General features: G+C 33.3%; 1 protein-coding gene across 2 annotated transcripts in view; it reads left to right on the top strand.

The window, feature by feature from the left end:
- The window catches only part of LOC130900991 (uncharacterized), a 50,705-nt gene that overhangs the window by 29,506 nt on the left and 5,750 nt on the right, over window positions 1-15,449 (top strand). For both annotated transcript variants that reach the window (XM_057812027.1, XM_057812026.1), the window contains exons 5-6: window positions 4,033-4,147; window positions 7,419-7,542. In XM_057812027.1, the coding sequence (XP_057668010.1) occupies window positions 4,033-4,147; window positions 7,419-7,542 (239 nt within the window). The remainder of the gene's footprint in view (window positions 1-4,032; window positions 4,148-7,418; window positions 7,543-15,449) is intronic.

The raw sequence follows: 15,449 nt of genomic DNA, 5'->3' as shown, positions 1-15,449 counted from the left end.
TACAATTGCAGTACTACGATTTCAGGGGAACACCTATCGCATGGTTCAAATCATACCTTACCAACAGAAGTCAGCCTGTAAGGGTTTATACAACGATGTCTTCTTGCAAGCCAATAGAATATGCAGTGCCCCAAGGCTCAGTACTAGGCCCTATTTTGTTTCTTCTGTTTATAAACGACATCGCCTATCTAAACATCAGTGGTAAAATATGTCTATTTGCAAACGACACACTAGTTTCTCTTGGAGCAAATCTGATCTCACGGCATCATATCCAGTGACCTTATGACCATCAAATCATGGTGCGATTTTAATCTTCTCTGTCTCAACAGAGAAAATTACGCAGCAAAACATTATAAACAATCTTAACGCAGTAGGATACGATGCTGTCCCTGTACTACACTTGATCTAACGGCTTCTTCAGCGATGCGGCGCTGGCCGCTCCTTCGCTTTTCATTTGTCCTATATCAAGGTGGAAATTGAGATAAAGGAGGTAATAATCAATATGAAAAAAGTGGAATACCAATATAAGTAATAAAGTGTGGGTGGAGACGCTCTGCAGAACATATTAAACAAAATCTGGGAACTAGAAGAGATGATAGGAGATAAGGGTGACTACAGTATTTATCGACTTAGGCATCGAATAGGTATATTATTCAGTATCAAGAAAACACTTGTACGAAACTCTAGCAAAACTTGGAATACCTAAGAAATTAATACGATTGGTGATAATGACACTAAGCAAAACCGAAAACATAGTAGCCATAGAAGAAGCTTATCCCAGAAATTCCAAGCAAAAAAAGACTTAAAACAGGGCTACCCGTTAGCAACAGTTTTGCACAATTTCTTACCAGAGGTAATTCTCCGAGATATCATCAAATTTAAATTAGCAAAGGTGAGTCCTGCCATATGCAGATGGCGTAGTGCTCATAACTAGAATAAAACAGGAACTACAGAAAATGTTACTATTTGAAAAGACAACAAAAAGTATATAGAAATGGGTAACGTTTTTTTAAGTGACGACCAATTAAAAATCGCAACAGGAATTCCGGTTTGATAGAGTATAAGGGTTTGAATACGTCGGATGGACGGTAACAAGTAAAGGGGACGAAGAAGAGGCAATAAAACAGTTGGTACACTAGGAAACCTATTAAGGTCAAGGGTAGCGAAGCTAAGAATTCACAGGACAGTGATATAACCTACGTTTTATAAGATAATGGATGTTGGGTCATGAATAAGAAAGAGGAAAACATGCTAAATCCATGGGAGAGAGGAGAGTTTTTGGAGGGATACGAGTGGAACAAGATGAATGGAGAAGATCGAATACGGAGATTAAGAGGTTATATGGTCAGGCAGAGATCGGCTATATAGTAAGGAACAAAAGACTTCGTTGGTTGGGACATATAGCCATAACGGAAGAGTACAAGTGAGTGAAAAGAGCCTTAACAAGATGCAAGAAGAAAAAGATGACCTTCACGTAGAAAATGGCTAGAGATGTATGTAAGGAAGACTGACAGAAGCTAGGGATAATGAACTGGCGCAATTCACCATGATTGGAAAAAAGCAGTAGAGAGACTTCAATGTATATAACGATGCCACGTTTCGCCTAGGATGTTCACGTGCTGATCACGCACTGATCATTGTTTTGGTTTACTATTTTTCTTCAATAAATAGACTTTAGCTAAGTTATTTGTAATTTAGCCTAGAATATTCCAGCGTATATCACAAAGTTGAGTCAAATGAAATATGCATGCATGCTGTATGCATATAAAGCATGGAGACACATAGCCTAGTTTTGAGAAGAATCTTCGAGCTCTGCAGAACATCATTCTGAGGCAAGAAGGGAATACGTCTGGACCAAAATTTTGACGTATATAAAATTTATAGCTAAAGTCAAGCGAAACCACATATTTTTTTACATTCGAAAACATTTTCAACAACAAGTTTTTGAATATACATTTTCACATGACTGTGAAACTAATAAAATGTATATTTACGCCTATATTGATAAATGAATTTCGGGAGTTTTTTATAAATTCCAATTTCAAGTGCCCAAATTTTTCTTACAACTTTTCTAATATCTTTTTATATTTTCGATAAATTGAAATACAAAATTTTTTATCAGTCCTTTGAATGTTTCATCCAACTTTATTGGAAAATCAGGCATGCCTTCTAAATGGTAATTTGAATCCGCATTTTATAGGATCATAAGAGTTCTAGTCGTTTCGGTTTTCACATTTCGATTTCGAGGATTGATCTCGAAAAATCGACATACCCAGTATATTACCACGTAAAAACTTTTGTATCTTGACATCCTAAAACTATTCTCAAATTTCACATATAATTGGAAAGTCGCATATTTTAAATTCATGGGTCAAATATCACAAAAATTGATTGTTTTAAATTATTCGCAAATATCTCGTTTTCTAAGGGTTTTACGGTATTCGTATTCTCCATCAATATTGTAGACAATTCAATTTCCTTCAACTATTGTATTTAATATTTCTTCATACCTCGAACTGTTTTCGAGATAGAGGCCGTAAAGCGCGTGGTTAAAGAAATATCTGAGGTCAATTGGGAGTCCCGATCTAGAGCTCGTAATATTAAGGTTATAATTTATTACTGAATGTGTAATTATCATTTTTTATGAACTTCTAGATTGGATTCAATCTTTCTCTAAAATTTATCAATTCAATAACACTCATAATCTTTTTAGGTTAGTGAAAAATTTATTCTAACAGCACTCGACGTAGAAAATAATTGAATACATCTTATTTAGAACCCATAAACTCAAAAATTCTTACAAAACTTTAATTATACTTGAGAATCGGACCCCTATTACATGCAATAAACGTCAACCGTTTATTATCAAATTCAAACTTAATTAGGGCATGACATAGAACCCCAGGAATAGGGTTGGAAAATGCATAACAAACTTCCGGAACCCATCATGACTATTTTACCACCTTCACCAGATAAATTACTCGATACAAAATTCTGTAACTGCAAAAGTAGCTGTGCCTCAAGATGTGGATGCAGGGAAGAAGGGCTCCAGTGCTCTTTAGCTTGCGACCAGGGTAATGGACAAGCTTGTCTCAATGCTGTACCTTATCAGACCGATATTAATGATAACAGAACCTTTGACCTAGAAATCATGATTGACAAACGTCGTTGAAGAGGGTAATGAAGAGGAACTTGAAATTGTGCAGCAGACGGACGTTGAAGGACGACGAAGGAGAAGAAAAGAATTGAAATTAGAACTAGTTCTCGATATTTTTATTAATTCTGACGATAATAAATCCACTAAATGACACGTTTAATTAAAATAATAATTGAAAATAGTAAATTAGATTAGACTCAAAATAAAATTGGACTATTTTCCTCTACACTTTCTTAATTACATGGCCAGTTAAGTGTTTTTGAATAGATTAACACTCAATTAAAAATAGATAAGTAACCAAGAAAAAATACTAATGAAAAATTATAATTATACATTTAGCCATGAAATTATAACTTTAATATTACGAGTTTTGGATCAAGACCACCAGTTGACCCCAGATAATTCGTTGACCGCTTTACGCCCTCTATCCCGAAAACAGTTCGAGGTAAACAAAAATGTTAAATAGAAAAGCTGTAGAGAATTAAATTCTCCACAATATTGATAGGAAGTACCCATAGAAAACGAGATATTTCCAAAGAAGTAAAAAAAAATCGATTTTAGTGACCTTCGACCCCTAACTTTCAAACTTGCGATCATCCAATTATATGTGAATTTTGAGAATAGTTTTGGGGTGCCAAGATATAAGATTTTACGTAATAATATACTGGGTATGTCGATTTTCCGAGATATTCACCTAATTTGGTCTAAGATGATGGACTATATTTGAATTTCTAATCTCCATTCTGGTACGTAGTAGCCCTTCAGAGGTTTTAAGGGGTTGTATGTGATAAAGCTTATTCAACGGATCCTGTTTACAACAAAAATAAAATAGTAGCATTACTTTTCAGATAATATAATTTTATAATTATTTCTAGGAGAAGAGGAAATGCAAATTACCGATTCGACGTGGATGGGACCAAATCAAGGATTGAGTACGAATATGGAAACTTATGATAGTTTAGAAAGAATGGTTATTGATAAATTAAAACCGTTAGTATTATTTCACCTCAGATTTTTCCACTATAATGTATGTGGCAATAGTTTGGGCCAAAATTGAGAAGGATAAAAATAGGTTGTGATACTGCAATATCAAAATGGCTTTGTGTACAAAAAATTGTTTCTTCTCTTGGCATTAGTTAGATAAGTCCTTTTCAATGTCAGCTGCAATAAAATGTCTCATAACGTGGAGGTAAGAAAAAAGTATCGATAATTTTGCTTCAAGTATGACACAGCTCAAAATATTTCACGCAGAAGCATCTACCGGGAAGTAGCAGAATGTGGAGAATTAATACCATATTCGAACCTTACAAAAAATGCTTATGATAGTAACAATACCAACTATGGTGTTTCAATCAGTGCTGGATTTCTTCAAATGCTATGATGAATATTTTATCTAAGAAAGGACTGACTTATATTTTGAGATATTAATCTTGATATATCATATCAGGATATGATAATGTACATCGAAGAACAGGAAACGTGTAATATATAGATAATATAAGCCCCTGTCTACCCAAAGTTGTAGGGTTGAGTTCCTTCTATTTTCCTCTTTTTTTCTCAATATTTCTGCTATCTCTTGAATCCACAGTTTCTTATGTCTACGTCTCTTTCGTTTTATATTGGATATGGCTTTCCATATAACTCTAACTGGTCCTTCATTTGTCATTCTACCTATGTGCTTAAACCATTTTATCTTTTTGCTTTCTATAGTTTCAACTATTCATTCAATCCTCACTTCTTCTTAGTTTTCGATTCTGTCTTCACGTGTTATTACCTCCACTTTCAACTCTTTTATTCTGCTTTTTATTCTGTTCCCAGCTTTCAATTCCATATGTTAATATCGGCCGGTATATTGTCTTGTATATATATATATATATATATATATATATATATATATATATATATATATATATCGTGATTCCTCTTTTGCTGCTAATTTCTTCTTTGCCTTTGAATAACCTTGAAAAGTTATGATACAGTCTAGAAGGACTAGAAACCCTTTCATTGATTTTTGCGTCATCTGTTTCATTTATTTTCTATTGTCACCCTTAAGTCTTTAATAATTTCGACTTGCTCCGTTTTTCTCCTTATTTTCTTATATATGATCAAATATTTTTTGTTGGATACACATATATGAGGTCATCTGCAGAGACACATTCTGATCATTCCACTGGATTCCACCTATAAGATCACATTCTTACTTTTTTAATCTCTCTGACTGTTTTTTGCCTAAGTAATATGATACATAACTATTATTAAAAAAGGGGTTAATTCCTGCTGTCTAAATTAATCTTTTATGATAATACTTTGAGATTCTAAGTTATTTCTCCTTACGTAATTCTTGTTGTCAAATACAGTTTTGATAGTGTTTTACATTTCTCTGGTTGGGGCTATCCCAACTGTTATTTGTTTTGTATTGTCAAAAGCTTTTTGTAGGTCCAGGAAGTCGATGTATAACCAATTTAGAGCTCAGTCTAATTGATCCTCAATCAGTGTCCTTAGATTTTTCTATATATTTTCGTATCCTTTCGTATTGAATGCACTGTTTACACTACCATAATTAAGACGATGATTTGGTTATCGAAACATGCGTCAGACAGCGTAATTGTGAGTATTGGTAGTGTAAAAATTGTGTTTAGTTCGAATGTTTCCAGAAATTGTGCAATCCCTGGTGTCTTCTATCTTGAAAATCGGAATCATAATTCCTATCTTCTGATCGTCGAGGACTTTTGCCTTTTTCCAAGTTTCACTGAATATTTCCAGTAACAATTCTTCTCCGGATTTACCAGGTTTTATTATTAATTTCGGTTTCTTCTTCCCTATTCACCGTGTGTATTGTTAGTTCTTCAGTAGTTCGAAGAAGTACTCCTACCTATTTCCTCGTCATCTGTTATTATTCCGTTGTTTTTCTTCCTCACTTATACCATTTCGTATTGCATTTATTGTCCCTTCAATTTTCCTCAATATATTAGCTACTGATTTGCCATTGCGTCTTTCTACATTTTCCGTCCGAATTTTTCCCATAATACGTTATCAGATTCTTTTAACGGCTCCTCTATTTCTATTTTTTGCTCCAGATATTTCTCATACGTTTTCCTTACCAAATGTCTTCGAGGTAAGTGCTACTAAGTTTAACTATTTCTTATATCTTCCATTTCGTTTGTTTCACGTTTCTTTCGATGATTGTAGTACCACAAACATAGAGGGTGTTCCAGAACTTGATTTAAAAAATTCGGGAGTGACTAGATACTCTGACCGGAATAGATGATTCCACATCACTATCTGAAGGCCGGGAGCGGCTCATTCTCAATAGTTAACTACGACAGCGACAACCTGTACAATCTTAAAGTAGCAGAAATGAATTTTCCAATCAATTTTTGTTTAATTTGATAAAATTTATGGTTTAGGAGATATGAAAAATTATCACAAATTGTAATTATTTATTGGACACACTTACAAAAGGAATTAATACACAATCAAACATTTCCAATTGAACTACATTCTGTCGAACATCATGTTACTTCCGTAAGGAAAAAATTTAAATATTGGAAAACTTAGTTGCTTAGCCTCATTATATAAAAACAAAAAGAAAAACTATGTGGGCACATTTGCACTTCTAAATACTTCCGGAGTCTACAAGGATGTTTCTTTGAACTTGAAAGAGCATTTCAAGATTCTGCCTTATAGCGGCACAATGGAAGTTTATTTTATCGATTATTTCGTTCCTTGTATTTACAGGTGTTGCATATACCATATGCCAGTTATATTTTCTTCGATATTATGCAGTACAAACGTTCATTCATTTATTCATTATTTCTCCAAGAAATTTTCACAATTTCAGTGGATATCTTTTTTCTTTTAATTTATTGCGTAACTTTGGTTCACTTTTTTGACGTCAAATTTTACACTTACACTTCTAATAATTTATTGTTCGTTGCTGTGGTAACGAAATATTTTGTTTACGCATGGAACTGGTCTAGGCTAACTAGATATCAATACTTCCTCGTAGGTTCTGATTGCCATACTCAGAAGATTTATAACCCAGAATCTAGTGGTAGTATGAGACATTTATCATGGGGAGCTACAGGGTAATCTTTGAAATAACAGTTCATTATATTCTCAAATAAACTAGATATATCAAAACAATGTGAATACCACGATAATGTCGATCGTATTTCATAAGCTTCATAACCCAACATTCATAAAGAACAAACAATTAACGCGAAAAACGATTATAACCTATTTTTATTGCTTTTTCCAGAGGGGACCACCACTATTCCGTTGGTACTAAGGAACCGATTTCTGTTTTCGAGGAAATTCTCAAAGAAGAAAAGAGAAAATTCAATCGAAATTCAATGACTTCTCAACGATCTGCTACACGTAAGGTATGCTCTATTTTTGTATCGATTTGAGTTGGTTTAAAACCTGTCGCAATGATCATTCCGATTGATAACATCGATTTTAATCACAACGAGCTATTTTTGTATTACGTATATTTTTTTACCGCGTGGAAAGTCCAACTGGGTACACAATTATAGAACAATTCGAACAAATTTGACATTCTTCAATGTGAAAATTTAATCCCTCCACCTTCTACTTCTTCCGAATTATATACAAAATTTTCAATATAGAGAGAGGATGATGATTTTCCCATTCTCTTTACGATAAACAAGATTTGCAAACATTCTCATGGTTTATTTCTGTTGTGAACTTAATATAAGCGAAAGTTGCGTTAATTTATGAACACACTGTATCAGGAGCCTGTACTTTTCATTAGGAAAATTGAACGTGTGTTATTTTGATAGGGTGGAAGGTAGATATTTTATTTTCACGCTACATATTTCAGTCTATCAATTAAATCTACTTTTTTTTCATTTTTTTTTTATGAATATATACAGAAACTTAAATAATTATTTCGTCAGATTTGCCTTCACAATTTTATCTACTCTTAAAACATTGATAAGATGAAATATCGCTCATTCGCATGTAGTCGAAGGAATCAAATGGAATAAAGGATGAATTGTTGTACAAAAATAAGTGTTTTCATACATAATTATACAAATATACTTGAATTATTGTTTACTTAAACATTATTAATTTCTTTTGATGTGTTATCAGATGACTTTTTCAACTTGGCACTAGACATATTTAAATAAACTAATACAAACTCCAACCTTCGACAGTGAGAGCTTATTTGATATTTATATTCCTCACTATTCATCATTTTCTCTTCCACTATGAAGTGTTGAAATTAATTCCACGAACAAAGTTTATATAAATTTTATAAATGGCTTTAGCTGTCAGGGAGTCAGTACTATTTAACAATAGTCCAATTAATAATAGCCCAAAACCTGAAAATTGCGGGTTTAAGTGTATTTTGATCCCTGAAATTTGAATTTAGATATTTAGATATTAGAACAATCTTCAAATATTAGTTTACGACGAGCTGAATCGATAAGCATATGGGAAAGTACTGCGACTTGTGTTTTGAAAATTTGCTTGCATGGGTTTTCCGAAATGCTCCTCATTTCAACTAAAATAATTTCAGTTTGGGTCCACTTCCGGTATAACTGGACGTTTCAGAAAATTGAAATTATTTTAGCTGAAACGAGCATTTCGGAAAACCCTTGCAAGCAAATTTTCAGAACACTAGTCGCAGTACTTTCCCATATACAGATATACATATCGATTCGCTCGTCGCACATATCAAAAATGCCAAGATGGAGGGTCTAGATATAATTTCGCTATAATAAATCCAACTTCGATAGTAGGGGAGCCCAAGCGTGGATTTCGGGATTTACTAAAGTGCGGCAAATTAATACGCAAGAGGATACCTTGGACCTCTACCAAATATGAGCTCCATATGCCCATCAAGAATGAAAAATCAGATTAATACAAAAATATTGATCATCAAAATGTCTAGAACGCGTCAGATTTAGCTTGATCTGACTTAATAAATCCAAATATTCTACTTCAAACCATAAACTTTTTTATTTACATGCTATTTTTGAGCTTTTTAATCTATTTCTTCGGTGATTTCAAAAAATAAAGAAAATTTCTTCATCAGATTGAACGAATCTCTCTTCTTCAAATTATGACTCGGCCTGGGATATAAATATGAACTATATACAGGGTATTCGTGCGACAAAATTCAAAAATTGATTTCCTATAACAAAATTTCCTCAACCCACTCTTTTTCGAGATAGCTACCTTAAAAGATGGTGACTAAATTTGAGTTTTTTTTTTAATTTTAGTAATGTTAGAAATTTTTCAATGTTTCTGTTACATTATACGGGATGAAATTAGGAACCCTTACTTCCCAGCATATATGAATCGTAATACATTTTACATCTTTACTGTTCTCCACTCCATTTATTATGAAAATTAAAATATATTGTTTATTTCTTTTCTACGGCTATTGATTTTGGCAAAAAATTCAACAATAAAAAACATTTTTTTATAAAACAAGTAATTTTGTTTATACGGGCAATTACCTCCTGAATTTTCTGGCATGGATTCAGAAACACTCTGTATATCTGTATATTTGACACGTTTGAGTATTTCAAAATGGCTAATTATAATAATAGCCGCGAGTTTAGCATCTCATGGAAATCATCACATTATTGAAAGCTCACTTAGAAAATCTGATGCGCTCGATCAAATTTTTTTCTCTTCATTTTCAACCCTCACGTACGACCACCCTTATCATACTAGTGATAGGATTAACATACATATGTTGTTAAAAATACATAGGACAATGAAACTATCAATTTATTACGCTCTATAGTACATATGGAACGCCTCAAATATGCCGAAATACGCCTGTACGGTTTTTTATAAATTTTAGAATCTACATTGTTGTCGGATCTTTTCTTATTCCAGAAAAATAATGAACTTGGTTATTTTAAATTAACCATTATAAATTTTTGTGTACAAAGGTCTTGCGAAATATCAAGTTTCGTGGTTATTCGTCTAGTACTCAAGTGTGGAATGTCTTCTAACAGAACACAAACATCTAAAGATTGGTTCTCAGTTGATTCAGTTTATCAGCACCCTGATTTAAATAAATCTTTCACTGATACACTTACACGTTTGTGTTCTTTTTAAGAGATAATTCACTTTCTATTTGAAAATCTATAGCTTCTTCACCCACCGATGAAAAGGTCTACATTATAAAACATTTTTTTTTCCTCTTATTATCCAAGCTTTGCAACCTATAACGCACGAGTGAATCCTCAATCAGCATCGTGGGCTCCCCTACCATAATGATTACGCTCGACGCTGTTTTCGAGCATCAAATGTTTAACTTTTTTATCCGGTATCAAATTTATTTTTGTATGAAGAGAGGACAGAAAATATAACTGAGCAAATATATATTTCCAAAGATGGGATACACGCATCAGCGTTTTTTACTTTCTGTAGTCTTATTGAATAGAAGAACTACTCAACTTCTTTTTAACCCTCTTCTGGATATTTAGTTTTAACGAGCAATTTATAATTAACATTTTTGGTTGCAGCAGTTTGACTAATTTCAATGATAAAATTTATTGACAAGTCAATTTCATTATACAATTGACAATCTTTTGTTATTGTAATCATGTTGATAGATACAGATAATTATGAACGAATAGTATGTACATAAAATGAGGTCCTGAAGTAACGGATTCATATTAATAGGACGTTGATCAAAAATTCGTATTTCGCAACGCACCGACTTAAGAGTTAATCAATTAGTTCTACGCGTTTAATTTTTATGTAACTAAAATTGTTTTCTCCCAAATTTTGAAAGATTTTTTGTGATACATACTTTGAACTAAGAGTCTGATTTGATTGAGGGTGTAGTTGGTAGACCCCTGAAACCATAGATGAGAATTAGAGTTAACTGATCTATGAAGGGCCCTTACTACTGTTTCAGAAACCACGAATACTTGATGAAAATAGGAGGAATCATAGAAAAGTAACCCGATAAATCCAAAATTCGAAAAAACTTCTATTTCTATTTATCTCTTATTTTTTTTCTCAATATCTCCCAAATCTCCATTTTGTTTTATGAATAATTGATAGTTGGTACCCCATGGGAAGAAATTTAGTTCGAGCCAATGTGGCCATGGTATTGCTAACTTTCAATTTGAAATGTATCTTTATTTATTTTGTAAAATAAAGTGAAAAGACGCTGAAAACTTACCCGTAATGTGTGTTGAAGACAATATGTGGTTTCTTCGAAACGACGATCACAATGAGGTATCATATACAGGGTGCTTCTGAATTCAATTGATTGCTCGTACGAAATTAAGGTGGGTCTTTCCTATAACAAAATTTCCTCAGCTCACCCCTTTCCGACTACTACACCAACGCACAAAATTACACTGTCTGACGTCTGTTTCAATAACCTGTTTCAAAAGTTATCGTCTTCAGAGACTGAAGGTAAACTGAAACCTAACGACTTGACTTACCTGTTTTATACTAAATTATTCTCCTACCAATAACCTTTGCCCACGGAAATTAATACCAGCGGAAAAACCTCCTCGACGGAAATCTTCACATTTATTCTTTGACTACTAAACTATAGAGTGGGCTGTAAGGAATTGGCCCTTTGTTCTTATTTAAGCTACTCTTACAGCTACCAATTTAATGCTTTCAAATACATCCAACAAATTATTACTGAATACATTTTTAAACAATTTTCCAATATCAATATTTATATCATGATTGTGACTGGCAGCGTAATCGGCAATACCTGATTTTCCGGTCCGTTCATATTTCAAATGCTCTTTAAGCCGGACAATAACGGATCTCTTAGTCTGCCCAATATACTTTCGGTCACAATGACCACAGCTAATTTCATACATACCACTCTCTTACAAATTTGATATTATATCATCGGGGCTGTCCAACAATTGTTTGAATGTATTAATTTTTAATATAAACATTAAATATTCAGAGCAAATTTAAACACAATTTAAACCTCTACATTTCCTAAATTTCCAACGATCTCTTCTTTTAATTAATACCAGATTATTCAGAAATTCTATAGACTAGGTTGTTTAATTTTCCCTTGGTACATGTCTGTCGAGTATAGTAGTAAAGTATATTTTGAAAGTGTATTAGTTGGTACAATCAGAATTTTTTTATAATTAAATAAATAACCAACTTGTTGCATGTGCACATAATCATTTAGACAGTTAAGAAGCTGGTGTGTGATGTACTACATGTAGAAAATTTCAGAAATTATATTCTGAAGCAAGCAAAGTTTGTATATGACGCTTACCTTTCTCAAAATAGGATAATAAAAAAGATATTATTTCATATGAACAGTTGTAAGTTTTTCCAATATCAATTGCAGATTATAAAATTGGTTCAAAACCCTTGCCTTTTGTTTGATCTATCATAGGCGTAGATACCTCATTTTATCTTTCTTATATATTAAAAAAATTGATGATTTCCATTCCGAGTCCGTTCAGGCGTTCTACCCAACCGATTTGCTTAATTATTTTTTTCAATGAAAGGTATTGATGCGCAGATCAGCCATCAACCATCGGATTTCATCGAATTTTCACCATTCTCAAGTTATACTCAAATGCGATTTGGTTTTTGGCAATTTTTCTACATTCAAAGATCTATATCTCAGGTTCTAATATAGCTACAGAGTTCGTTTTGGTTTAAGAACACTCGCTGAAACACTCTCTTTCTTTTGAGTTTTTGACCATTTGAATAGGTTGAGTTGGAGAGGAGCTAGGCGCGGACATTCAATGTGGAGTTATGGGTTTTTGTAGGTTTTTGGCAATTTTTCTACATTCAAAGATCTATATCTCAGGTTCTAATATAACTACAGAGTTCGTTTTGTTTTAAAACACTCGCTGAAACACCTTCTTTCTTTTGAGTTTTTGACCATTTGAATTGGTTGAGATGGAGAGGAGCTAGGCGCGGACATTCAATGTGGAGTTATGGGTTTTTGTAGGTTTTTGGCAATTTTTCTACATTCAAAGATCTATATCTCAGGTTCTAATATAGCTACAGAGTTCGTTTTGGTTTTAAAACACTCGCTGAAACACCTTCTTTCTTTTGAGTTTTTGACCATTTAAATCGGTTGAGTTGGAGAGGAGCTAGGCGCGGACATTCAATGTGGAGTTATGGATTTTTGTAGGTTTTTGGCAATTTTTCTACATTCAAAGATCTATATCTCAGGTTCTAATATAACTACAGAGTTCGTTTTGTTTTAAAACACTCGCTGAAACACCTTCTTTCTTTTGAGTTTTTGACCATTTGAATTGGTTGAGATGGAGAGGAGCTAGGCGCGGACATTCAATGTGGAGTTATGGGTTTTTGTAGGTTTTTGGCAATTTTTCTACATTCAAAGATCTATATCTCAGGTTCTAATATAGCTACAGAGTTCGTTTTGGTTTTAAAACACTCGCTGAAACACCTTCTTTCTTTTGAGTTTTTGACCATTTAAATCGGTTAAGTTGGAGAGGAGCTAGGCGCGGACATTCAATGTGGAGTTATGGATTTTTGTAGGTTTTTGGCAATTTTTCTACATTCAAAGATCTATATCTCAGGTTCTAATATAGCTACAGAGTTTGTTTTGGTTTAAGAACACTCGCTGAAACACCTTCTTTCTTTTGAGTTTTTGACCATTTGAATTGGTTGAGATGGAGAGGAGCTAGGCGCGGACATTCAATGTGGAGTTATGGGTTTTTGTAGGTTTTTGGCAATTTTTCTACATTCAAAGATCTATATCTCAGGTTCTAATATAGCTACAGAGTTCGTTTTGGTTTTAAAACACTCGCTGAAACACCTTCTTTCTTTTGAGTTTTTGACCATTTGAATTGGTTGAGTTGGAGAGGAGCTAGGCGCGGACATTCAATGTGGAGTTATGGGTTTTTGTAGGTTTTTGGCAATTTTTCTACATTCAAAGATCTATATCTCAGGTTCTAATATAACTACAGAGTTCGTTTTGTTTTAAAACACTCGCTGAAACACTCTCTTTCTTTTGAGTTTTTGAACACTTAAATCGGTTGAGTTGGAGAGGAGCTAGGCGCGGACATTCAATGTGGAGTTATGGATTTTTGTAGGTTTTTGGCAATTTTTCTACATTCAAAGATCTATATCTCAGGTTCTAATATAGCTACAGAGTTCGTTTTGGTTTTAAAACACTCGCTGAAACACTCTCTTTCTTTTGAGTTTTTGAACACTTAAATCGGTTGAGTTGGAGAGGAGCTAGGCGCGGACATTCAATGTGGAGTTATGGATTTTTGTAGGTTTTTGGCAATTTTTCTACATTCAAAGATCTATATCTCAGGTTCTAATATAGCTACAGAGTTCGTTCTTTTCTATTATAATGATTTCTGATACTTATTTAATGGATTCGATGCGAGCAAAGCCACGGGTAAAAGCTAGTAAATTTATTATTTTTATGAATATGTTCATCTTATTCGAAAAAGGCAATCGAATCATTATAAATATGACGGCATTATAGGCCGATATTTAGACAGATGGACTTTGCGTTTGGCTTAAACATGGTACCAGAGCCCTTTTTGTACCCCATTCGTTTTTTTTCTGGAAAACGAAATTTCAAAGCAAAAACCATGGCAGCAAATAATTTTTTTGCAAATAAAAACATTCCAATTCCAAAGTATCTTTATAAATAATCATGCTACTCAGAATCGTCTGAACTAGAGTCATCATTTGATTGAATTATGAATGGTTGTAGATAGGGTGGAGAACTTTCTTTCGAGTTCTACGAGCTCTTTACTCAGTTCTGGAGACTTATCACATATTCGTGATTCTGATTTTACGTTTGCCCATATTAAATCTATAGAGTTGAATATGCAATAGTAATGAGATTGTCTGAGAAGTTACAGGTTTTCTGTTCTGTGAATGATCCACAGCAACCCATTTCGTGACTACTCGATAAATGGAAAATCTATTTATTCTAGTTAATTCAGCATTTTTATTATGATTGCATTATCGGATTACTGAATATTTTCCTTTTTTAAACATTCGAATATATTTAAAATAACTTGCATTATTATTACATTCATACCTGTCTTCATTCATACTGCACTGTCCAATTTCATTGTTTTCATTCACCCATGGTGTAAAGAAAGCCATATTTCTATTTATTTAAAGAAGTTTATTAATTACATTGATCTCATATAGCCACGCCAATGCTTATCGCAAAAATTGTGTACATACATCTTCGGCCAATAGAAATGCATTTAAGTTCACGATTCTATGTTTCCATTGGTAAATAGTAGAGATGGTGAGTCCACGTGGACTGATGGTTTGTTAT

The sequence above is a fragment of the Diorhabda carinulata genome, chromosome X (assembly GCF_026250575.1).
Source record: "Diorhabda carinulata isolate Delta chromosome X, icDioCari1.1, whole genome shotgun sequence".
Taxonomy (NCBI): domain Eukaryota; kingdom Metazoa; phylum Arthropoda; class Insecta; order Coleoptera; family Chrysomelidae; genus Diorhabda; species Diorhabda carinulata.
This window is presented reverse-complemented; position numbering and strand designations above follow the sequence as displayed.